At 52.4% G+C, this 22304-nt stretch overlaps 6 protein-coding genes across 6 annotated transcripts; 2 read left to right on the forward strand and 4 right to left on the reverse strand.

Moving 5' to 3' along the window:
* Positions 1 to 371: 371 nt before the first annotated feature.
* On the reverse strand, positions 372 to 2388 carry BKA58DRAFT_384962 (peptidyl-prolyl cis-trans isomerase D). The gene is made up of 4 exons (XM_046170323.1): positions 1893 to 2388; positions 1754 to 1821; positions 1497 to 1675; positions 372 to 1432 (listed from the first exon to the last, which is right to left on the reverse strand). Exons 1-4 carry the CDS (start codon positions 1903 to 1905, stop codon positions 565 to 567), a joined length of 1128 nt encoding a protein of 375 aa, XP_046025235.1. The 5' UTR covers positions 1906 to 2388; the 3' UTR covers positions 372 to 564.
* Positions 2389 to 2470: 82 nt separating this feature from the next.
* BKA58DRAFT_175643 (interferon-related developmental regulator-domain-containing protein) lies at positions 2471 to 4174 on the reverse strand. The gene is made up of 3 exons (XM_046165273.1): positions 3893 to 4174; positions 3507 to 3781; positions 2471 to 3458 (listed from the first exon to the last, which is right to left on the reverse strand). The coding sequence occupies exons 1-3, from the start codon at positions 4081 to 4083 to the stop codon at positions 2581 to 2583; spliced, it is 1344 nt and encodes a 447-aa protein (XP_046025236.1). The 5' UTR covers positions 4084 to 4174; the 3' UTR covers positions 2471 to 2580.
* A 2660-nt stretch (positions 4175 to 6834) lies between these two features.
* On the reverse strand, positions 6835 to 8360 carry BKA58DRAFT_175763 (uncharacterized protein). Its single transcript, XM_046165274.1, has 5 exons — positions 8021 to 8360; positions 7632 to 7839; positions 7305 to 7579; positions 7236 to 7253; positions 6835 to 7182 (listed from the first exon to the last, which is right to left on the reverse strand). Exons 1-5 carry the CDS (start codon positions 8089 to 8091, stop codon positions 6894 to 6896), a joined length of 861 nt encoding a protein of 286 aa, XP_046025237.1. The 5' UTR covers positions 8092 to 8360; the 3' UTR covers positions 6835 to 6893.
* Positions 8361 to 9413: 1053 nt separating this feature from the next.
* BKA58DRAFT_339008 (CCR4-NOT transcription complex) lies at positions 9414 to 11994 on the reverse strand. Its single transcript, XM_046168306.1, has 3 exons — positions 11511 to 11994; positions 9864 to 11461; positions 9414 to 9757 (listed from the first exon to the last, which is right to left on the reverse strand). Exons 1-3 carry the CDS (start codon positions 11763 to 11765, stop codon positions 9697 to 9699), a joined length of 1914 nt encoding a protein of 637 aa, XP_046025238.1. The 5' UTR covers positions 11766 to 11994; the 3' UTR covers positions 9414 to 9696.
* A 186-nt stretch (positions 11995 to 12180) lies between these two features.
* On the forward strand, positions 12181 to 12998 carry BKA58DRAFT_411546 (D-Tyr tRNAtyr deacylase-like domain-containing protein; the record flags this gene model as incomplete). The annotated part of the gene is made up of 5 exons (XM_046172298.1): positions 12181 to 12187; positions 12242 to 12429; positions 12476 to 12518; positions 12601 to 12794; positions 12897 to 12998. The coding sequence occupies 5 exons, from the start codon at positions 12181 to 12183 to the stop codon at positions 12996 to 12998; spliced, it is 534 nt and encodes a 177-aa protein (XP_046025239.1).
* Positions 12999 to 17908: 4910 nt separating this feature from the next.
* On the forward strand, positions 17909 to 22109 carry BKA58DRAFT_175822 (P-loop containing nucleoside triphosphate hydrolase protein). The gene is made up of 3 exons (XM_046165275.1): positions 17909 to 18288; positions 18423 to 21704; positions 21757 to 22109. Exons 1-3 carry the CDS (start codon positions 18016 to 18018, stop codon positions 22057 to 22059), a joined length of 3858 nt encoding a protein of 1285 aa, XP_046025240.1. The 5' UTR covers positions 17909 to 18015; the 3' UTR covers positions 22060 to 22109.
* Positions 22110 to 22304: the final 195 nt, after the last annotated feature.

Below are 22304 nucleotides of genomic sequence, written 5' to 3' on the forward strand. Positions count from 1 at the left end.
ATTACCTACATGTTGCGTTTCGGTGGCTAGACGTCGATGGAACAAAAACGCTTGCATGGCATGGCATGGCATGGCATAACACAAACCGGGAGGCTGGTTCTGGGACGATTTTACCTGAACTATTCTTTATTGCTCGCGACGAAAATTTTGACGTTTTTACAATGGCGCGTTAGAGCGATGACTGTTCTGTTTTCGTCTTGGGTTTTTCTTCCAATGTTTAGATTTTCATTCTAGGGGATTGGCATGAACGGGGCAGCCAGGCAGGTAGTAAGGCATTTTTGGATGGTTGAGGGGATGGTTGACGAGGTATGTTTCTTTTTGGGTGTACATAGCATTTGCAGTTTGGGTTATGCATAGATATCAATGTGGTTGTTTGTCATGAAAATCCGTTCCACAATCTGCGAAGTGACTGTTGTGTTGATGGAGAGCAGTAGTTACATGAAATCTTGTTTATTACACGGAAGAGTAAACTGGTATCTGTCCCTTTTCTCTACCACCACTACTTCACTCCCCCTACTTCCTCATGCCTCTCGTGAGCATCCCACGCTTACAACTCTCACAAACCTAATCGAAGTTGAAAGCATTCTGATAAACCTTCTTCTCCTTCTCCTTCCGCGCCTGCACCCTCTTCTTCACCACATCCAACTCTTTGACAATCGCCGCGTCGCCTGGCGCAAGCTTGAGCGCCGCATTCAAATCCGCCAACGCCTCGTCTTCGTTCTTCTTTCCCGCCTTGGCCTGTGCCCGCCTGAAAAGCGCCTTCGCCTTGTCCTTATCCGTGATACCCTCGATGTCCAGCGCCTTGGTCGCGCTCTCCGCCGCGTCACCATATGCACCCGTCTTGTTCTGTAGTAGCGCGCTGTTGGAGTAGAGGGATATTTTCAGGGCTTGCAGTTTGGGCCAGAGGTCTGTGGGGTCGTCGTCGAGAGGGGCGGGGTACTCGTGGAGGTAGCGGATACCTTTTTGGTATTTGGTAATGCCTAGTTTGAGGTCGCCCTTCTTGAACGCGTCGTTGCCCATGTCTTTTAGCTTGGTAGCGATCTCGAGTATCTCCTCGCCTTTCCATTCGTCGTCGCTGTTGGCTTTCTGGTCCTCGGGGAAGTCTTCGTAAGGGTCGCCGGTTGCGTCGGACATCTTTTCTGTGGCTTTGTCGTAATCGTCACCCGTGAGCTCGCCGCAGTCGATGATGGTCGCATCGTGCCACGGCTTGTCGCCGCTCTGCGTCTTGAGGTTCTCAATCTGGCGCACGATGCTCTTGCCGTTGATGACTTCGCCGAAGACGACGTGCTTCTTGTCGAGGTGTGGTGTGGGGACGGTGGTTACGAAGAACTGCGAGCCATTTGTTCCTGGGCCGGCATTCGCCATGCTCAGCAAGAACGGCTTGTCGTGCACCTTCTCAAAGTTCTCGTCTTCAAACTTCTCCCCATATATACTACAGAGATGAAGATAAGAAGTCAGTGTACGTTTCACATGCATTCCGTATGGCCGCAGCTTACCTCTCACCCCCTGTGCCGTTGCCCTGTGTGAAGTCGCCGCCTTGGATCATGAAGCCCTTGATGACGCGGTGGAAGCTCGAATTCTTGTAGTGCAGCGGCTTGCCGGATGCGCCTTCGCCTCTCTCGCCGGTACATAGTGCGCGGAAGTTTTCGGCGGTCTTGGGAACGATGTCGCTGTACTAAAGGGTTGTTAGATTTTATGTTTGAGCGGCTTGGAATGTATGCGCGTGCAACGTATGGGAGGTTGGGGAACGTACGAGCTCGAAAGCAACACGGCCGGCTTTCACGCCGCCGATGGCGATGTCGAAGAAGACGCGAGGGCGCTCTGAAGTATGTTAGTACCAATCTTGTTAGATGCTAGAATGGTGTAGGTGAGCCTGTGTTAAAGTTACTTACTCGTGTCAGCCATGGTCGCCGGATCGCTGTAGTTGTTTGGTGGGTATGTCGTAGTGTGAACGAAGGATATCAATGTTCAGGCACTGGAGATATCGACAGAGTTGCAGGAATTGGAGTTTATGTGCGAGGCTGAAGAAAAGCACGGTGATAGCTGTCCAGAACTTTCTACGGAAGCTACAGCCTACAGCTTCATGCCGCGCCAAGCCCGCCTTTACACATCCGTACGACCATTGGCAGGCGCGACCAAGTTGACTGGATCCTTTAAGTACACTGCACTTTGTTTATGCGACAGCATGGCTCGTCCTGACAGCATAATCACTGGTGAATGTGCTTCTTTGCGCTTGTTGTGTCTTGTAAACATTGACATGATGCCCGCGATGAGGGGCAACGCGGGGCAGTGACTGGGCTTCGTGTTAGCTACACCTCCGAAAGCTACGTGGTAAGCCTCAGCGCTAAAACTCGCAAACATCACCCGAACGGTCAAGTAATACTGTCATGCCATGATGCATCTTTGTGTAATTAGATTCCCAAGCTCAATTCTACTGCTCTTCGCTCACCGATCTGATCCAGTTCAAAAATAATAGTAAGCTCAAAAACGCCAATGTCAACCAGGTATCCACGCGTGTAATAATAGAGCACTTTTCAAGCTGATGCCAACGCCAAAGATATAATCTCTACACGCGCACTATTACCGTCTTGCAGACATGGAGAAGGGGAGAGCTGTCGATACCAGCTCGTTGTGTTCGTAGTGGTAGGTGAAACCACCCTGCAGTGTCCGTCGCAGCGCATTCAGCCTCTGCAACTTCCACCACTTGTCGATTCTGACTTCCACATTCTTGTTGATCTTGACCTTCATCCTGCCCGCTCCGTAGGCCTTGCCGGTCTCTTCGTGCAGAGCGGTGGAGTAGGCAGGGCCGCGCGAGGGCTTCTCAACCGAATTGCGGATATCTGCGAAGGACGAATGAAGTGCTTTGCGGTCCTTCTTGGATATGCGACGAGTCGAAACGTTGGCGAGCTCGTCGAGTGTGTGCATGAGCTGATCCTGCCGTCGCCAGACTGTGTATCGCTTAACTAATCGCTCGCCGTCGCGGACGTGCTCGGGGTCGTCTGAATCTTCCTCTTCTTGTACATGCTCGTCCTCCTCTTGGGGAGTGAGGGACTTTTCGTACAAGAGCGCAATGTTTTCGCCTGCTGCAATTTGAACACCAGAGTCGGCACTCTCAAGCTGCTCGACAAAGGCTTCCATTGCAGCTTCCGTTTCTTCTTCCAGATCATCGATTTCGGTTGCGAGGAGACCCCACTCTTCCAAGGCAGCAATCACGACATTGCCCTCGTCTTGTGCTTCGATGGATGCTCCATCTGACTCTATGATCTCAATGAAGAGGTTCATGATGTCCAGGATCTCATCGTCGCCGGCACCAGCAAAGAAGGCAGTTGTGCCGAGTGTGTGGATCGCGTTCACTTTGATTGCGACTGAGGAGGAGGACTGGATCGATCGCTTGAGTTGGTCGGAAACGTCGTCGTAGATGCTATCGGAGTCGAGAGTTACGGCGGTGACGGCGAGCGCTGAGATGTGTTAGTAGAAGTCAAACAGTAGCCGTGAATGTATTGTACCTTTTAGGGCTTTGACAACCTCGGCCTCTGTCGTCTCCTGTCTGATGCTCTTAATCATCGACGAGACGAGCTCATTTACATGTCCCTCAACCTCATCCCTCGCATAGCGGGCCATGAGCACGTGTGCGTAGGCATTCAGGCTTTCGGTGCGCCCCTCGGTGCTGCTACGCTTGAGGTTGGTGATTTGCTCGATGCGCGTGTTGAGTTCGGCCTTCCACGCGTCTTCGGGTATATTGACATCTTCGCCGTTGAGTACATCGTCGATGGATGCTGTGCTGTGAGCATGTCAGTACTTGTTCGCGCGAAGGTGGCTAGACACGATGATGTCACCGGTGCAGTCGCGATGTGGGGAAAATCAAAAAAGTTATGTGCAGACTGAAACTCACCTCCATGCAGTTCCGTCGCTGAAGCCGTCTTCGTCTGAAGAGTCCTGGCGACTGCGACTGGCGGCACGCGAATGTGCTGGCGACCCTGCTGCTGAAGTTGTCTTGGAGGCTGTTGTAGATGCGACGCGCGAGCGGGCCTTGCGCGACATAGTCTTATGGCTCTCGAGAGCCTGTTTTCGGAGGTCGCGCATTTTTGGCTATGGTTGATACAGTTCTGGGGAAACTATAATGTATGCCTGTAGAGGCTGGAGTTTGCTCGGTGTGGCGGAACCAAGGTTCGACTGCGGGGAAAACAAGGTGAAAGCGCAGTTATTCTAAAGGTAAGGAGTCTGTGAACTCGGTTGTGTAGGAAGATAAGTGAGGTGCGAAAGACATGAGTATGAGTCAGAGCAAAAGGCAACCAAATTATAGGTTGCAAAGGTACGAGGGACGTTTGGTGGTGCAGGAGGCAACTTGCAAGTGTCAGATGTTCATCCATCCATACGACGTCCCCCGATTCCATGGCTGCCCAAAGTGCGCTAGGCAAAGACCTACGTCATTACAGTCCTGTCTACTCTCGAACAATCATATGCCTAATCTCTATCTTCAAACATTATCAAAGTATGTGATATTTCAGCAAACATCATTATCCAGCAAACACCCAGCGAATGGCGGCGATCTTGTGTAAGCTAACTGGCTGCGTCGCTGATTGGCTTCTCCACCTCTATGCTCCCTGTGGCACGAAAGGGTACCTGAACACCTAGCTCGCATGGAGGAAACCTAGGTCTTCACCTCGACGACCGAGGAAGACTAATTATACACTCGGAAGGAAGCCGCGCACAGTCATCGACGGACCGGTCAGGGCGATGCACACAACATCTCAGCTACTGTACGACCACCCACCAGCCCTACCTTGGCATCATATTCCTCCGATGGCCGATTAGGCCTTCTAAGACATTATTGAGGCTCAAGTGTTGCTACGGGCGGCTCAACAATCGACCCGCCCAGCGTTCGAAATAGCTGCGGCGCAGACACAGTTCGCGCAACCCACGACCGTTTGGTGTACCGCAGGATCTCGATGGATATGAATAGACAAAGGGATCACGGGGCCAAATGCCCCACGCGTGTTGCAAGTGGTACAACCACGTGGAGTCAGAACTGTGCCAGCGGATCGCTCCCCGCGGCTCGGGCTGAGACGTGTTGCTGGACCTCGACCTCAGCCTCGGGTCTAATCTCCATATGGCAAGCGATGCGCCGTGGACCTGAGGGTCCGGGTTGGTGATGGGTACGGCACAGAACCTTATCACAAGCTCAGTCTCTTGTGCATACGTCTTTGAACTTGAGTGCTTTGGGTGGATGAGCGTCTCGCTTCACCTGGCGTCGGCTTATCTATGACAGCGGCAATGTTGGTCCCAGCACCGCACCCATGTCTCAACCCCAGAACTTCACCATCAAAGTAGTCCTTCTTGCGATCCGGCATCTCATTGCAGTACTGTGAACCGAACACACCCGTCACCGACGTAACGGTAGACGGCAACCAAGGCAGACGCCGCAACGTGGGAGATGATGAAGCCTGCAAGGCTCATGCGGCACAGTACCAAGCCGCCACGCACGCAACCCCTTCCTTCGGGTTAAATGCACATCATTCATGCATCCTCATTGTTGGACTACAAAGCCCCTGCTCCTTCTCCTTCGCGTCGACGTCAGCTTGCTAAAGCGCATACGCACAACAAGACGATGCGACCGCTGTGGGAAGCATGGACAGGTCAAGCGAGGCTTATGGGGCGCAGTCACCAACACACCTGTCTAGTCGGCATGTAGCAACTCATTCATGGCGAGTCCGTAGACAGGCAACCCGCATCTGGATCCTCCGCAATACGCGAGCAGGCAGGATCACGAGCAAGCATCAAGGATGCTGATCCTACCTGGACACCGAACAACGTTGCTGCAGCACCTCTCTCCGGCACGATGTCACGATATCCAAAGGTAACTTCCGCTGACTAACGTCTTTAGGCATCCAATGCGCGTAGAGAAAGGCAAGAAAGCGTACCTGCCTAAACAGCGGGCACGATCGTCAAAATAGCTCTTTGCGCAATCCAGATTGGTCTGCTCGTATAGCAATGTACAAGCTTACACTTTTTCTTGCCATCCGGCCCGATTGATCAACAACATCGTATCAACGAACAAAAAATGTGATATTCTGCCAACTTGTAAAAGCGAGCGAGCAAGGTAGACAAATCTAAAATAAAACAATGACTCCCACAGCGCCCTCAGGTCTAGCCGTTCTAGGCTCATAGCCCGAATCATGTATATGCCCTGACCATGCGATGCTATGCAGAAAAACAGGACTCTAAACTACTGTGCAAACAATGCTATAACCAAAACACAAATAAACGAGAGATCAATGCACACCGTACACTCTAACCGAAGCTCATCCTTGTATCGTTTGAGCCTCACCGCCTGTGAAATGTCTCCGGGTCAGGACCCGGTGCTCCAAACAAGTCTCCGGTCCCACCAAGCAAGATGTCTTGGGCGGCAAGTTCCGCGTTCGTGAAGTCGAGGGGATGTCGTTGTTGTTGTTGTTGTGATTGTTGCTTGGGTAGTGGTAGTGGAGACGAATGCTGATGTAACAAAGAATCTAAGCCTTGCTCTTGCGGGACGTCCATCCAGGTTAACGTTGTTGAAGAAGCAGATGCTGATGCAGCATGAGCGCTCAAACGACTGATGCCTGCACTAGAACTCGCACCCCTGCTCCTACCACCCGCCCTATCACCTCTTCTTGACGGGCGTTTGGCGACCCTACCGCGTGTGACAGTAGCAGTACGACTTCTTGTCGACACTGTTGACGTCGTGGATGTTGTGGGTGCTCGTACAATCCCACTGCCACCAGTTCGTACACGCTGACTACGCCTACCATCGCCCGGTTCTTGGCCCCCCGCCCCCGTACGCGCACCCTCGTCATCCCTACACCCCAATCAGCCCCTCCTCTTTCCCCGCGCTTTCTTCCCATGTGTGAATAGACTCACTGGTGAGAACCGCCCGCGCCACCTCCCTCGGGCCATCCGAAGGGGAAGGCGCTTCGCTCCCCTGGTCTCCGTTTGGGAATGTCCATGTGGTGGAAGTTGCGCAGATGCTCGACTAGATGGTCTCGTCGTGTGAAGCCTTTGTCGCCTACGCGGTTGCAGCGAGGCACATTGCAAGGGTACTCTGGAGTGCCTAGGCCATGGACGGTGGATTGGTGGCGTTGCAGGTCTGCGAGGCGGGTGAAGTTTGCTGAGGAGGTACACGAGGCAATGTCGCAGGTCCATGTTCTGTGGATAGGTTGGTTAGTGGATGAGATGGGGAGGGAATGTGGGATAATTACTTTGTACGACTGCTGCTCCTGCTTTAATGTTAGTATTGCACTATCAAGTTTTGATATAGCGGTGCTTACCTAGTTGGCGCTTGCGAAGAACTGATCCCTAGATCACCGCCGTGACTTTGCCATCCTCCAATGTCATACCCACTTGCTACTGGTTGGTGGTACCCAGTAGTGGGCGCAACATTTACAGGTTGCACGTAGTAATCTGGGATGATCTGGTATGGTTGAGGTGGGTAACATTGATACTGTGCGTAGTAGGTGTTAATCTGGGACTGTGTGTATTGAGGTACTGTTGAAGTTGGGTAAGAGGTTTGGTAGTTGTAGTTCCCCTGGTCAGAAGAAGAGTACTGGTTTTGTTAGTAAGAAGAAGTGATGATGAATAGGTGAAGTGTAACATACGCTGTATCCGGACATGGCGGGCGAAGGCGGTTGTTCCTGCTTGGGGCGTATCGTCTTTGTCTTCTTGGTACGGTTTGTAGTGGTAGAAGGGCGATAGGCGGGCGCCACGGGCGAAGTGATGATGCGTAGCTTGTTTGGTCTGGATGTCTTTCTTGTACTAGAGGTGGAAGTATGTCTTCGAGGAAGTAGTTGAACTTGCTCGAGAGATCTATAGAACCAGTGTCAGAAGCCGTCGATGATGATGATGTTGTTGCTGATCTTGGTCTCGTGGAATGCTTTCGAGTCTTATATGAAGCGAGCATGATAACTATTTTCCACATATCGGCAAAGACTTTTCACTGCCACCCCAGAGCTTATGCTATAGACCCTCAAGAACCACATCGACTTACAGGTATTTCGGAGGAAATGAGCCGTCCGGGCGCCCGAAGGCATCTCCGTGAGGGCCGTAGTGTGCCAACATGGCGATGACGAAACAAAGTTAGAAGTGTCGTAAGGCGAGAAGTCGGATCAGGTTGCGGATTCGCTCGGCAGGGCTTGACGATCGTGTCTTTGGTAAGCGTTGCGATCTCCTCGAACAAGGACCGCTACGCCAGAGGCCAAATGTGTGAATATAGAAGTCCAAGTCTGCTGAGGTGGATGCGTAGGATGGCGAGGCGAAGTCAATACCAGCTTGATGGTACCCCACACAACTAATCGGTATAGGGCTGACGACAACTAGTGTCCGTGCCGTCACCGGAAAATGGAATAGTAGAGTCAGGTCGCGGCGCGGGTGAATCAAAAGGCCTAATCTTGCCGTATGTAGTGGGAGAATTGAGGCAGTGAAATAGTGGTCTAGGTGTAGAGGTAGGAAGCACAACGAGGACACTGGTAGATCTGTGTCGTCTTATGACAATGCAGGGCGAGTACCCCTAGGCCCCGATCCAACTTTAATTGAACTGTACCATCTCTTTCATTTGTCGTTGTCATGGCTTGGCAAGGCAAAAAGCTAGAATAGTCCAATGCGTACACGTTGGTGTTCTGATCTTTGTGTACCAGGATATATGATAGGCATGGTTCACCGATTAACACACATGCGGGTAGGTCGATGGGCCCCGTGTGACTGGATGTGCATGCGTGGCTCTTGTTCGCGTACTTTCGTTCCGCCGTGTAGGAATGAACCCCTGTTTAGCTGCAGAACGTGGCCTGGAGCCTAGTGATCGGCCTGAGGTCTATCATGTTCGACATGGTTGTTTCGCGATGCTTCAGGCTTTTCCAGCTGGCCCTCGGCACCGCAACTGACCAGTTGATTGCTCAAAAGTGTCACAGCACCTGTGATGACAGCACGACTTCTAATCGAGTTGAGATCAAACATTGCTTGAGCGCCGTCTCAGAGTAGGTTAGCCGTCATCAAACGCCCATTCCGCGTCCCTTCTTCGTCTGTCTCTGCTGCTGCTGTAAGTGGGTCAATTAACCCGCAACCCGATGGCCTTTGACCGGCGCACGAATGCCGTAAAATGATTGATGCTGTAACCGCTCAACTCAAAGTCATGCACGAGTTAGTGCTGCCGGGCGTAACGGGGCGTAACTGAAGCTTGAACGTCGCGGAAGGATTTCTCGCTAAGGCGGCCAGTGACACGCGACCAGCCTCCTCCTGCAGCCCTGTAGTCTCCACCGATTGGGGGCGGAACCCAGTGTAACGTCGTCTGGACCAATTGAGCACATTCCGCAGCCGTTAGCCACATCATGTCAGATTACGCCCGGCGCTCAGACCGCTACGACATCCCTGGACGGCCAAATTGTCGCGGCAGACGGCCTGTGCTTGGCAGGTGAGCCTCAATAAGTGCTATTTGATCCATGCATAATTGTCTCACCGTGAATTACACCACGCGTGGTCGGTCGGGTGCCTGCGGGCGGACATTAATACGCACCGAAGATACCCTGATGGAGGTTATCGAGATCCGAAGAGCAAAATATGTCTGCCCATGACGGGGACCCATTCCAGGACTACCTAATACTTAATCTTAATACAGAACTCAATTACCACAGGCCGAGCATGCGGGTCGGTAAGAAGAAAGCAACCCACTGCTCATAGCTCATCTTCCAAAAACTTATAGGCAAATCGGAAGTCGGCCTTCCTACGGTTCATCCTACAATAAGGTTAGCTCTGTATGACGTGCAGAAATAGCACCACATGGCGTGAGTTTGTAATACGGCAGCCCCAGATGAGGCTGGTGGACAAAATTAGGTGCTTACCATGTGCTTTCATAGTCAAAGAACCGGTACGTCCCCTGCTCGTAGTCTTCTGTGATTGCTTTTGGTTCTTCGTGGCGTTGGAACCATGTTTGATACTGCTTGTGAAATCTCCAGCTCTGCGACTTGAGTGCCTTCGCTGCCAGGTATTGCTGGTACGTGCCTTGGCGGTAGTAGAAGGCGTAGAAGAGAGCGTCGGTCTCAATGCGGGAGTACAAGCGAGGATCATCGAAGATGGGCAACGGCTCTTGCGGGTAATGCGCGGGCGTAAACGGATAGGGATTCTGGGGTCGGTAGTGGCGCGGCGCCTCAGTATCCGCAGAGTCCGGTGCAGTGGCCATAGATGCCGCTAGCATGTGCTCATTTGGAGGTTTTGATGCAGAGGCGGATATGTCACTCTTGGTCGCTTCAAATGTATCCAGGAGGTCTTGTAGGCTCGACGGCAGGTGATACACTGATTCCTCTTCCTCCTCTTCTGCATGAGAGTCACCATTGGTTAGCGGCGGAGTGGCAGCCGAAGACTCCTCCTCCTCCTCCTCCTCTTCCTCCTCTGCAGTTTCAGGAGCTGGTGTTCTTCTGCTAGACTTTGAGGCGTCTTCAGACGAAACGGCCCGCGAAAGTGTCTCCTTCTCGACTGCAGGCGTGACGGGTATGCTTGCCGCAGGAGCTGGCGAGGCTTGTGCAGACTGCGCTGGCTGCGCGCGTGAGGCCGGTTGCGAATGTGTTATTGCCGGAGAACTCGTTGCACTTGCCCGTGCGCCGCCAGGAACGAGGCCTGACTGTGCTGCGGCACCTCCCGGTGGTGGTGGCAGAGGGGCAATGCCCACTCCATTCTTATCACTCGCGGCTGCAGCAGCGGCGGCCGAGGCGTACTTCAAAGGCTCGCCCGGCGTCCTTGTCGGTATCGGCGCGGGCTTCATCGCGTTGGCCGTGGTATTTGAGACACCAGGTAACGGCGTGTGCAATGTTGCTAGTGCTGGTAATGGCGACTTCATCTGTGTCGAGGGCCGTCGTGCTTGCTGCTGTACTGCCTCTGTTGCTTTTGGCTTGGGTGCTGGCGGCCGCACGTCCGACTCGGGTGTATCGTCTGCTATCGACTGCGACTCGTGCGAGGACACATGGTCCAGGTTCTCGCCCAGGCCAAAGATGGCCTCCTCCTCTTGCAGGTTGAAGTCGTCGTATATTGTGTCGTCGTCCATGAACTCGGGATCCTGGTTGCTCTCCACGTAGTACTTGATGCTGTCCTCGATCTCCTTCACCTGTTCCGTCTCCACGTTGCCATTCTCCAGCGCTCGATGCAGCAGATCCAGTTTGGACTGATGCCACTTATTTCGCTCGACCGACTCTTCCAATTCTGCGACTCGCTCTGCCTTGGAATTGTCGCCCTTCTTCGTCTTCTTGACGTTGGCATGTAATGTCTCGATCTCGGTCTCGATGGTTTCTATTTGGCGCTCCAGCTCCTCGTTCATCTGCTGCAGGAACTCGACCATCTCCATCTTCTCCTTATCCTTGGGGTCGATTTTGGACGCTAATTGCAGGCCTTCCTTAGAGTATGCTTTCGTCTTCATCTCCTTTTCGACGGCCTTGAAGCGCTCCATTTGCTGTCACATGTCAGCGTCCCATCATGCCAGGAAGCAGCGGTCACCCTACTGTCTCGATGAGCTTCCGGTGGTCGAGCAATGGCTTCTTGTCTTTGATCTCGGACATGGCGGCCCATGTCTTGATCTGGTCCCGCGAACGTTGCAGCTTCTTGATCTCCTTCTTCAGTTGGTCCTCGAGCTTCTCCTTCTGCGAGGGGTTGCCCGTTTGCATTATCTTCTCATATATGTTCTCGAAGGTCGCGACGCCTTCGGCGACTTTCTTGAAGCATTTGTCGATCTCCTGCTGGAGCTTGCGTGCGGCCATGGCGAGGGTCGAGCCTCGTCGTGAGGACTTCCGCGGTGGTTACGGCAATGGGGGCGTCGCTGGGGGTGGCGGCGGCCGGCAGACAGTCGAATCGCGCGAGTGAGGGCGTTCGACGGCGGAATGGCGTGGATGTTTGTCGTGGGCTGAATGCGGAGGCGGAGGTATCGCATAGGTAACGCGATGCCACAGGGCTGGCCTAGCGTCCTCGCCAAGAGTGCGGCCACTAGCCACCACGATTGGCCCCACGCGTCTGGTTTCATCTACGCGTTCCACCCTCTTCCAGCCCCGTCTCATAATTGTCGCATGTCGCAATTCCCATGCGTGACGTCGTTGCGCTGCTGGACATACCACGGTGAGGCTATCGCGCATCGAGCCACTCAACTTCCTCACTCACCACCGCTGCTACCCCGCCATCATGAGGAGTACGGACCCCGCCTCCATGCACACGTAACCACGACTATACTAAGCGTGTCTAGCGGTGCTGCAGAGGGTCAAGTCGGCATCAGTCACGGTCGATGGTCAACTAATCTCCTCGATTGGCAAGGGCTTGCTGGTCCTTGCTGCCGTTTCCAGAGACGACACTGAGAAGGATGTCGAGGCTATGGCTAGCAAGATACTCAAGGCCAAGCTCTGGGATGACGAGTCCAAAGACCCGCCGGGCCGCGTATGAAGCCGATGCTTTTTCTCTGGGCTGAGACTGACATGTCAAGTGGAAATGCAACGTGACCGATATCCATGGCGAGGTTTTGTGTGGTATGTGTGAAACGCTCTCTGGGATTCTTGGCTGTCTATGATAGTGCTTTTGCTGCGGGATCGATGTGCTAAAAGTCTACAGTTTCCCAATTCACGCTACTGGCCTCTATGAAGAAGGGAAACAAACCGGATTTCCACCAATCCGCAAACGGCGACCAAGCCAAGACACTATACCAAGCCTTCTTCAAGAAGGTGGGATCTCTTTACGAGTCCGACAAGGTCAAAGACGGTCTTTTTGCAGCCATGATGGACGTTGCTTTGGTCAATGATGGGCCGGTAGGTTTGGATTACACCTGCCTAGATGGCGAGGTACAACTTAAGCATTACATTTCCTGAGTGTGTGCCGCCTTGCCTGCTAATGCTAATCGACATCGTCAGGTCACTATTCAAATCGACACCAATCCACCAAAGACGGATGCTTCAACTTCAGATGGAAACGGGAGCACACAGCAGACAGTCGACGTCAATGACCGCAAGTAACACAAACAGTATACATGCAGGCCTTACACTAATTCCTGTCCAATTCGTAGTGGTCAACAATATAACTAAGATCACCCAAGAATTCAAGATACCAGTAGAGCGGCTTGAGTAGATGTCAATACAATCAGCCGCCATGTTCACGATCACCGACATGTTCGCACTAGAACAACAACGCGACACATCATTCAACGACTACATGCAATAAACGATACCGTCACTACTCCGTCCGGAGATCCCTGCTTTCTAACACATGCACATCGACAGGCAGATGCACCTACCATTCATCCATGCCGTCCCGCATCCATGTTCGCTTCCTCTGCATATACAGACGCTGCTTATGTCAGACGAACCGAACGCGCGCATGGGTTGTAACTCCAACCCGAGAATAGGGCTTGACGCCATCCCGATGCGCCACACTGTGTTAACCGACATGCAGTTGGCTCAAACCTTGCGCATACGCCCGGCAGCACGGTAATTAACTGAACCCGCGAATAGCGGCGCGACCTGCAGTTGGAATGAGCATCCACGCCGTTTGAGGTAGGATATGCGAATGTTGTTAACTCGCCGATAGATCGAAGAACTCCGTCCCAGTAACAGGCCTATAGGAGGGCACATGGCTATTCGTTGTCAGCCCCATCTAAATTCGTCAAAAGCTTTATAAGCTATAGTTTCACCCGCAGCCAAGTACGGCGAGCTAAGATCATGCCTCAGAAACAGCTGCTCTATCTTACCGCCAGGCTACCATTGTAGAGCCCTCCAGGTGACTCTTGTATGCCGATTGGGTGGTTAGGCAGCCACGTCGACACCACCAAAGCGCGTGCGATATCCAGGATCATCTGAAACATACCCATCTTCAAACCACTGGCATTGCTGCTGACATTGGCACCAAGGTGTGACTGTACCCTACGCAACACACACCTCAAACGGACGTGTGGACTAAATTGCAGCGAAACAACCTCTTCGAAGCTTGTCTGGCGTCTCGTCGACTCAATGGCTTGCTTCGCACAAGAAGCTCCATTGTGGAAGTGGCAGTGTTGGTTCGGGAAGAGGGTCTCGTTCGATGCGCATCCATGGAGTGGGCTGACTGACCCTTGCACTTCCGGTGAAGAGACGCAAAGGTCTATTCCTGCCTCTGCTTGGTAATTTCTTCACTCTTTACCGCGCCCATGGCGCTCTCGGATAGACCAGACTCTAGTGTTCCCATCATATCGCGCATTCCGTCTTGTTTTTTCTCTCTTCGATAGTTGCACTCTCGACCTCTTGTATTACTCTCTGAAGTTCACTTGGCAGTCGGATTGTTCCTACAGGCCGCTCCTCTTCAAATCACTGCGATCGAGCCTTTCGCTCGACAAGGGTCTGGGATACTATGATGGACATAGCTATACTCTCGACTCGATACATCTCTTGCTTGTCGACTGCACGAGTCGGGGCTATCGTACTCAGATAGTGAGCGTGTTCTCCAACCTCTCCCGCCGATATCATTCGGTCCTAGTGGAGTAATGTTATCGACACATAAACCTGCTGACTTCTGACACGGCCAAATAGTGTTTCCGGTCATCATAGCTGGCTTCAAATCGCGGTCGCATCGCTCGAATGTCGTCTTAGGTCGGGAGCCCAATATCCATTAACGGGCGCTGTTCACGGGGGACCTGTTATATACGCTTCGACCGCCTGATTTCATATTGACAACTCAAACCATGCTGCTGGGTTATCGATTACCCGATCTGGCTTGTTGATGCGAGGCTTAGTGTATCGCGTTGCGTACCGCGGCAGGATCGCTCCTCATACAAGGGGACAGCTGAACAGCTACCTCCTAGAAGTCTACTTTGCCGAAGGGCTTTGTTAACTTTGGATTTTATACTAGTGTAGACTGCAGTGCAGATGTTCCCTTTTTCCTTGTATGAGGTGATTGGACTGATTTCGCAAGCTGAACTGAACATCATTGCGAGATGTATCCAGGGTAGTAAACATAGCTAGCAATACTCTGATTCTTTAGGTACGAATTTTGTATTGCCCAGAATTGATAATCTATTGCGCAGTATTTTCACCTCCAGCCCTCTTCTTTGGTCTGGCCCTGCGCCTATTTACTATGATGAATGCGCCTCGACCATCATCCAAGTCGTTCATTTTAGCCTCCTTGTCTTCTTTCTCATCTTCAATCTCCTTGATCACCTCCTCCTGTTTCTTCCCCACTTCCTCTTTGACCGCATCCAATTCCTTGAGCCAACTCTTAACATACAGCACTTCCTCCTCTTCCAAATCCCGACAAACCCCACAATACGGTGCATCATTTCGTAAAGGGTCTCCATCTTCGCCTTCAATCCATGCCCAGAAGTATTTGCAATACCAGCAAGCGTATCCGGAACAGCGGCGGTCGTCGCGCGTTGTAATAGTTGCATCGGCGCATTCCGCCTCGCAAACTGGTGAATCGCATTTTCGACAGCGGCCTTCGGGCGCGGCTAGGGTGCCCGGTGCGTTGAAGTTTGAACATGAGTGGCAAATCCAGCCGCGGAGAGGCGGCTTGGACTACAGGTTATCAGTGTCATGACCTGATAATGGGAGTGGACGGATATGTATATTGTGATGTACTCACGTTTCGCATGGTGTGTGCAGACTGCTTGGATACGAAGAACAGAGTCCGCTGGTACGACATGTCGTCATGCCCAAGTATGTATTTCTCTTACGAAGGCTTAGTACAAGAGTAGTCAGTGCAACAGCATTACGTACGTATTGCTGATGCTGTCCATGTTGTGCAGTGATTGCTCCGTGTAGCCGATTGTAGCGAAAGTTTGATGCCGGAAGTGTAAGGGAAGGTGACTTGCTTGTATACGTCAGTTGCCTTGAGGTTGTTCCTGCTGCAAAGTGACTACCGGCACGTGGAAAGGTCGGGATCACGCTAGGTAGTGTCGCAACTGCGTTTGCTCTCGTTATCGAGAGACGCAACGTATTATCACGACGTCTCCGGCTTCTGCTGCATCATGCACACATACTTCCAAGAATATCCACAATAGTCTATCGCTTTCAACTCCTCCACTCGCCCAATTAAACAACAGCAATATGGCAACACCCACTGGTAGGTCCCTCTCTCCTTCTCTTCGCCCACACCACAGAAGTCGCTGACCCTTACCCAGAGCGCGAAATCATCCACTTCCCCGCCGATCTCACTCATGCCGCCCACTTAGCTGCCGTGCAACTCGCGGTCCAAGACGCTCGCACAGAAAGCCCAGCACAACGTGGGTGGATCTGTCATCGAAGCTCCCACTACAACACGCCTGGATCTACCGCTGCCCCAACTTCTACATGCTGGTGCGGCCATGACGCTTGTCGGCCAGTCCCAAGCCATACGCAGCATGTTCCACTGACGTCTGGTAGCTATTACTTCCCTCTCCCGCCCATGGGCCAGCACAGCTAACATATCAGCCGCTTGTTTCGACGTTCAGGTTACAACGAGGGACGATGCGAGACATTATGGCTGGGTGTGTTTCTTCTGCGATGTGTATACTGCATGGGGTGCTCTTGGCGACAATGGCGCTGCGCGTCTGAATTGTACGACGTGTAGGGACGACGTTAAGGAGAAGGAGGTTGTGTTTGTGAAGAAGAGTTTGGTGGGATACTCTTAGTCTTTTAATGGTGAAGATGGGGTCGGGGATGGAGACGGTTGGACGCAAGCCAAGGGCAGGAGGCGAGCAAATGGTTGCAGGCAACTTTGAGGAGCGATCGAAGCAAGTACCTTTGCAGTATACATACCCTCGAAAATGTTGATAACTAGGCAGCTTCGAAGATACTGTATACTCCTGCCCCAGATTATTTTTTTCTTTTGTAGAATGCACACTAATTCTAACCACCCTGTGGCTAGCTAGTTGAAACCCTTTCTTAGCCATCTTCAGTACCTATGTGTAAGTATCGTGTTCTTCGTATATCATTCAGCGTGAACAGCGTTGTCGTACATACCATCAGGTGGGTTGACATCGTATCCCGTATTCCTAGGTAAGTAGCGCACTTTTCCCACTTTGCTCTGTCAGCACGTCTTTTGCACATATGATGTACAACAACGCTAAACGTTGACGCGTCTTCGATGGCATATACTCTGGAATTACCTAGGCACAGTGAAGAGAAGCTGTCCATAACGTAAAGATCGTACGGGTGTTGTAACTCCGAATCGTGGAATCCGAGATAGATTTGGCGCGCATATGATTGGAGAAAGAGGTCCCTTATCGGGGGTTATTTCGTCCGACGTACACGAAATCCGAGTACCTCGCTCTTTTATAACAATGCGCGGGGGACACAGCGCAGCCCAGGAGCCAGGACGCAGCTGGCTGACATCGGTGGCTCATCTATCCCGAAGACCGGCCTTTAGCCGGACCCGAGACGCTCGCTTCCTACGACCCTTTTGCGGGTTGCTCGTATCGGTGAGTACGTTTCCAGCACACCGGAGTGGAAAGTTATGCGCCCAATCAGACGGCGCCTGTTGTCATGTTAGGCAGACGTTTACAACAGCTTCTATATGAAGCGCCTCTCCAACTCGCTTTCCTAAACTGCTTTCAATACAAACAAAAGCAAGCGCGACTATCGATTCCAGTTTTGTCAGGTCCAGCCATCGTTTGGTGCATGCGTTATTTGTCTGGTCAGTGCCGTGTCACCTGTAGTTCGCTCGCGTCTTGGTGTTGCGCAATTCCCCCATCGTATCGGCCGTATTCCAGCCCCCCGGACGAAACGAGTCCGCGCACTCGCGTCATCCAGTTTCGGGTCCATCGCCACTCAACCGAGAAGCTTAGCTCGTACATTTCGCCCTATCGAGTCTAGTGACCTCCGGCTCGGGCAACGGCTTGCCCTTGCACTACAAGGATCTCTAATCGTCTAGGCCCGTGGGTGGCGCGCTGGAGGATCTCAAAGGAATTGCAGGAGAAGTTATTGTTCCTTTCCTTGCGACATCTCCTTAGGACTTCTTGGGGTAACTTCGACTGCTGCACGCCAAGTATCAGCAACGACACGACAAGACACGCTCATCGCCTTGAGCATGGATAACGAGGACTCTGCAACGTCGACAGGGACGGCCATCTCCGCGGCTATCGACGAGAAGCATGAGTTGCACACCGAAAAGGAGGCCAAGCCTCCCACGGCTGGTCTCAGTGATCAAGAGAAGGACATCATCGATAGGCAATTGACTGCGCCCAACCTTACAGTCGGTTACTTCTCGCTCTTTCGCTATGCCAACGGAAAGGACAAGGTCGTCATGGTTATAGCGTTAATCGCTAGTATCGCGGCTGGTGCTGTTATGCCCCTCATGACGGTAAGCAGCATTCTCGTAGACATCTCCTACAACATTGACATACGGATCACCGATTGTCATGAAGTCTGTGAGAGCGTCTATGGCAATCCCAGAATCCTCATAATTTATGGGAAACATGTACTAACTCAATCCAGCTTGTTTACGGTAATTTCGCTGGAAGTTTTACCAGCTTCTCAGTCGATGCAGTCGCTGCTGCTAAGTTCCAGGACCAGATCAACCAGTTTACCCTCTACTTTGTTTACCTCGGTATTGGATCTTTCGTAACTTCGTATATCAGTATCATCGGATTCTCGTACACCGGAGAGCGCATCACACGAACAATTCGGGAACTCTACCTACGCGCCATCTTCAGACAGAACATCGCCTTCTTCGATTTCCTCGGATCCGGTGAGATCACCACTCGCATCAGCTCCGATATGAACTTGGTGCAAGACGGCATTGGTCAAAAGATTGGTCTTTTTGTCACTGGAGTGTCCATGTTCGTATCCGCCATCATCATCGGTTTCATACGATCGTGGAAGCTCTCTTTGATCATGTTGGCGGCAACATTGGCACTCATTATGATGATGGGTGTTAATGGTACTCTGATGAAGAAAGCTCAGACACTCTCTATCGACGAATACGCCACCGCTGCTTCGCTAGCTGAAGAAGTTTTGTCTTCAGCTCGCAACGTTGCTGCATACGGCACTCAAAAACGACTTGAGGAGAAGTACAAGGCTTTTGTAGACCGCGCCACGAAACACGACTTCAAGGCCAAGTTCTGGCTCTCTATGATGATTGCTGGCATGATGGGTGTGTTGAATCTTCAGTACGGCCTTGCGTTCTGGCAAGGTAAGAGGTTCCTCGACGACGGGGATCTTGGCGTTTCCAACATCCTGACTGTAGTCATGGCACTCATGATTGCTGGATTTTCCATTGGACAGAACCTGCCGCATATTCAGGCTTTCGGTGGAGCTACTGCGGCAGCTACGAAGGTCTTCAATACTATCGAACGAAACTCCCCCATCGACCCCGAAACGGATGCAGGCATTGTACCAGACGATTTTGTCGGTAACCTTGAGTTCAGGAACTTGAAGCACGTATACCCATCCCGACCGGATACTGTAGTTCTCTCCGATTTCAACCTGGATGTTCCGTCTGGCAAGATGATTGCGCTGGTTGGTGCATCTGGATCCGGAAAATCGACCATTGTTGGACTTCTGGAGCGCTTCTACCTCCCGATGGAGGGTCAGATATTCTTGGACGGAAGAGACATCACGACACTGAACCTACGCTGGTTGAGGCAACACATGGCTATCGTCAGCCAAGAGCCCGTTCTATTCAGTACCACCATCTACGAGAGCATTCTTCATGGTTTGGTCAATACGGAATACGCAGACGTGTCGGACGACAAGAAGATGGAGCTTATCGAGAAGGCTGCCAAGATTGCCAACGCTCACGACTTCATTATGGATCTTCCGGAGAAGTACCAAACCAAGGTTGGAGAGCGGGGTGGCTTGTTGTCCGGCGGCCAGAAGCAACGTGTCGCGATTGCTCGTGCTATCGTATCGGATCCCAAGATTCTTCTCCTGGATGAAGCTACTGCAGCCCTCGACACCCGCTCCGAAAGCGCAGTCCAGGAAGCCCTTGACCGCGCATCGCAAGGACGTACGACCATCGTCATCGCCCACCGACTCTCCACGATCAAGAAAGCCGACAACATTGTGGTCATGGCATTAGGCAGGATTGTCGAGCAAGGTACCCATCAAGAACTTATCGACCGCGGAGCTGTATATGCCAGTCTAGTACAGGCTCAGGAGCTCACCGCAAAGGTCAGCCCCGCCAACAGGATGACACTTCTCGACGACCCTGAGCGTAAACCGGAAGGCATCGCCGACGAAGAGAAGCTTGCTTTGATGCGCACTGTCACCTCTGCTCCCTCAGAGTTCCTGGCCAAGAAGAACGACAAGGAGAAGGAGTATGGCACCTGGGAGTTGGTCAAGTTCGCTTGGGAGATGAACAAGGGCGAGCACTCTACCATGACCATTGGGTTGGTTTTTAGTTTCCTTGCTGGTTGCAACCCTGCAATCCAAGCCATCTTCCTGGGTAACTCGATTAACTCGCTTTTGTCTCCCGGAACATCTCTCGGTGGACTCAACGTCAATTTCTGGTGTGGCATGTTCCTCATGCTTGGAATCGTCATCGGCTTCTTCTACTACGTACAGGGTATGACACTGTCGAGAGGATCTGCTAGGCTTGTTGGCAGCGTACGAACGCGCGCTTTCGGTGCCATGCTTCGTCAAGACATGGAGTTCTTCGATGGTGACACGGTCACTTCTGGTGCACTGAGCAACTTCCTTTCCTCAGAGGCGAACCGTCTCGCCGGTCTCAGTGGCTCTACCCTTGGAACGATCGTCAGCGCCGCCGCTTCCATCATTGTCGCCTTCATCGTGGGTTGCTCTTTCGGGTGGAAGTTGGCGCTTGTGTGCTCTGCAACCATCCCACTTGTCATCGCCTGTGGTTACTTCCGATTCTATGCTCTCACTCGCATGGAGAAACGAACCAAGGAGACATCCGATGCCGCCAGCTTCGCTTGTGAGGCGGCTTCTTCCATTCGTACTGTTGCCTCTCTCTCACTGGAGAAGCATCTATTGTCCACGTACCACACCAAGCTTGCAGACCAGGGCAAGGGCTACTTCAAGTTCACAAACGTGTCCGCGGTACTCTTCGCGACGTCCCAGGGTCTCAGCATGTTCATTTTCGCACTTGTCTTCTGGTACGGAGGACGTCTGTTGTTCAACCAGGAGTACACTGTCTTGCAGTTCTTCGTCGTCTACTCCTCCATCATCAACGGTGCTCAGTCGGCTGGTGCAATCTTCTCATTCGCTCCCGACATGGGCGAAGCTAGGGATGCGGCGAAACTTCTCAAGTCATTCTTGAACCGCATTCCCAAGATCGACAACTGGTCGACCGAGGGCAAAACGATTGACAGGTTGAGCGGCAAGATCGAGCTGCAAGATGTACGTTTCACGTACCCTGGAAGACCTGACCACCGTGTCCTGCGCGGTATCAGTCTTTCCGCCGAACCCGGTCAGTTCATCGCCCTTGTCGGCGCATCCGGTTCTGGCAAGTCCACCGTGATGCAACTGCTCGAGAGGTTCTACGACCCAACGAGCGGTAGCGTGCTTGTCGATAATGTGGAGGTGAAGGACTACAACCTTCAAGACTACCGATCGCAATTAGCCATTGTCAGTCAAGAAACAACCCTCTACACCGGCACGATCCGAGAAAACATCCTTGCCGACAAGGAGGAATTGGGCGATGACGCGGTGATACAAGCGTGCAAAGACGCCAACATCTACGACTTCATCACATCGTTACCCGACGGCTTCAACACGCTGGTCGGCGCAAAGGGTGCTCTACTGTCTGGTGGCCAGGTACGTTCTCCTACTCATTCATGTCTCTCAACCCCACTAACATCTCCTCCAGCGCCAACGCATAGCCATCGCCCGCGCCCTCCTCCGCGACCCCAAAGTCCTCCTCCTCGACGAAGCCACATCCGCCCTCGACTCCACCTCCGAACGCGTCGTACAAGCCGCCCTCGACTCCGCCGCACAAGGCCGTACCACAATTGCGATCGCGCATCGCCTGAGCACAATCCAACACGCCGACGTGATCTATGTCTTTGACCAAGGCAAGATCGTAGAAAAGGGCAGACACGAGGACTTGGTGGCCAAGAAGGGAGTTTACTTTGAGTTGGCGAAGCTGCAGGCTATCGGCGCACCGCAATAGTTCCAATGAGCGGGAGCTATTTTGCATAGACGGCGTTGGGGAATTCATGGGACGTTAGAGCATATACTTGTAATCGTTTCTTAGATCGTTAGGCTGGAACTCATGTAGATCTTTGGCATATAGAATGCCTGTTTCTCTGCCTTCGGCGGAGTACACTCCATAGATAATAGCTTTGATTGTTCATTCTGCCATCCTGGCGCATAGTCGCATGTGGGGCGGCATCGGGTCCACCGGTTGATTCAACA

The sequence above is a fragment of the Alternaria rosae genome (assembly GCF_020736505.1).
Source record: "Alternaria rosae strain MPI-PUGE-AT-0040 chromosome Unknown BKA58scaffold_5, whole genome shotgun sequence".
In the NCBI taxonomy this organism is placed as follows: Eukaryota; Fungi; Ascomycota; class Dothideomycetes; order Pleosporales; family Pleosporaceae; genus Alternaria; species Alternaria rosae.

What these genes read in the sequence shown, in the direction of transcription:
- BKA58DRAFT_339008 (XM_046168306.1), bottom strand. Translation starts at nt 11,765, where the DNA reads ATGGCCGCACGCAAGCTCCAGCAGGAGATCGACAAATGCTTCAAGAAA. An exon ending in ACCGGAAGCTCATCGAGACA is followed by an intron (nt 11,462 to 11,510) that starts GTAGGGTGACCG and finishes GACATGTGACAG; the next exon opens with CAAATGGAGCGCTTCAAGGC. An exon ending in TTTGACTATGAAAGCACATG is followed by an intron (nt 9,758 to 9,863) that starts GTAAGCACCTAA and finishes ACCTTATTGTAG; the next exon opens with GATGAACCGTAGGAAGGCCG.
- BKA58DRAFT_175763 (XM_046165274.1), bottom strand. Translation starts at nt 8,091, where the DNA reads ATGTTGGCACACTACGGCCCTCACGGAGATGCCTTCGGGCGCCCGGAC. An exon ending in TCATTTCCTCCGAAATACCT is followed by an intron (nt 7,840 to 8,020) that starts GTAAGTCGATGT and finishes CTGGTTCTATAG; the next exon opens with ATCTCTCGAGCAAGTTCAAC. An exon ending in CCGCCATGTCCGGATACAGC is followed by an intron (nt 7,580 to 7,631) that starts GTATGTTACACT and finishes TAACAAAACCAG; the next exon opens with TACTCTTCTTCTGACCAGGG.
- BKA58DRAFT_175822 (XM_046165275.1), top strand. Translation starts at nt 18,016, where the DNA reads ATGGATAACGAGGACTCTGCAACGTCGACAGGGACGGCCATCTCCGCG. An exon ending in CTGTTATGCCCCTCATGACG is followed by an intron (nt 18,289 to 18,422) that starts GTAAGCAGCATT and finishes AACTCAATCCAG; the next exon opens with CTTGTTTACGGTAATTTCGC. An exon ending in CTCTACTGTCTGGTGGCCAG is followed by an intron (nt 21,705 to 21,756) that starts GTACGTTCTCCT and finishes CATCTCCTCCAG; the next exon opens with CGCCAACGCATAGCCATCGC.
- BKA58DRAFT_175643 (XM_046165273.1), bottom strand. Translation starts at nt 4,083, where the DNA reads ATGCGCGACCTCCGAAAACAGGCTCTCGAGAGCCATAAGACTATGTCG. An exon ending in AGCGACGGAACTGCATGGAG is followed by an intron (nt 3,782 to 3,892) that starts GTGAGTTTCAGT and finishes ACATGCTCACAG; the next exon opens with CACAGCATCCATCGACGATG. An exon ending in GGTTGTCAAAGCCCTAAAAG is followed by an intron (nt 3,459 to 3,506) that starts GTACAATACATT and finishes AACACATCTCAG; the next exon opens with CGCTCGCCGTCACCGCCGTA.
- BKA58DRAFT_384962 (XM_046170323.1), bottom strand. An exon ending in GCCGTGTTGCTTTCGAGCTC is followed by an intron (nt 1,676 to 1,753) that starts GTACGTTCCCCA and finishes ACAACCCTTTAG; the next exon opens with TACAGCGACATCGTTCCCAA. An exon ending in AACGGCACAGGGGGTGAGAG is followed by an intron (nt 1,433 to 1,496) that starts GTAAGCTGCGGC and finishes TCATCTCTGTAG; the next exon opens with TATATATGGGGAGAAGTTTG.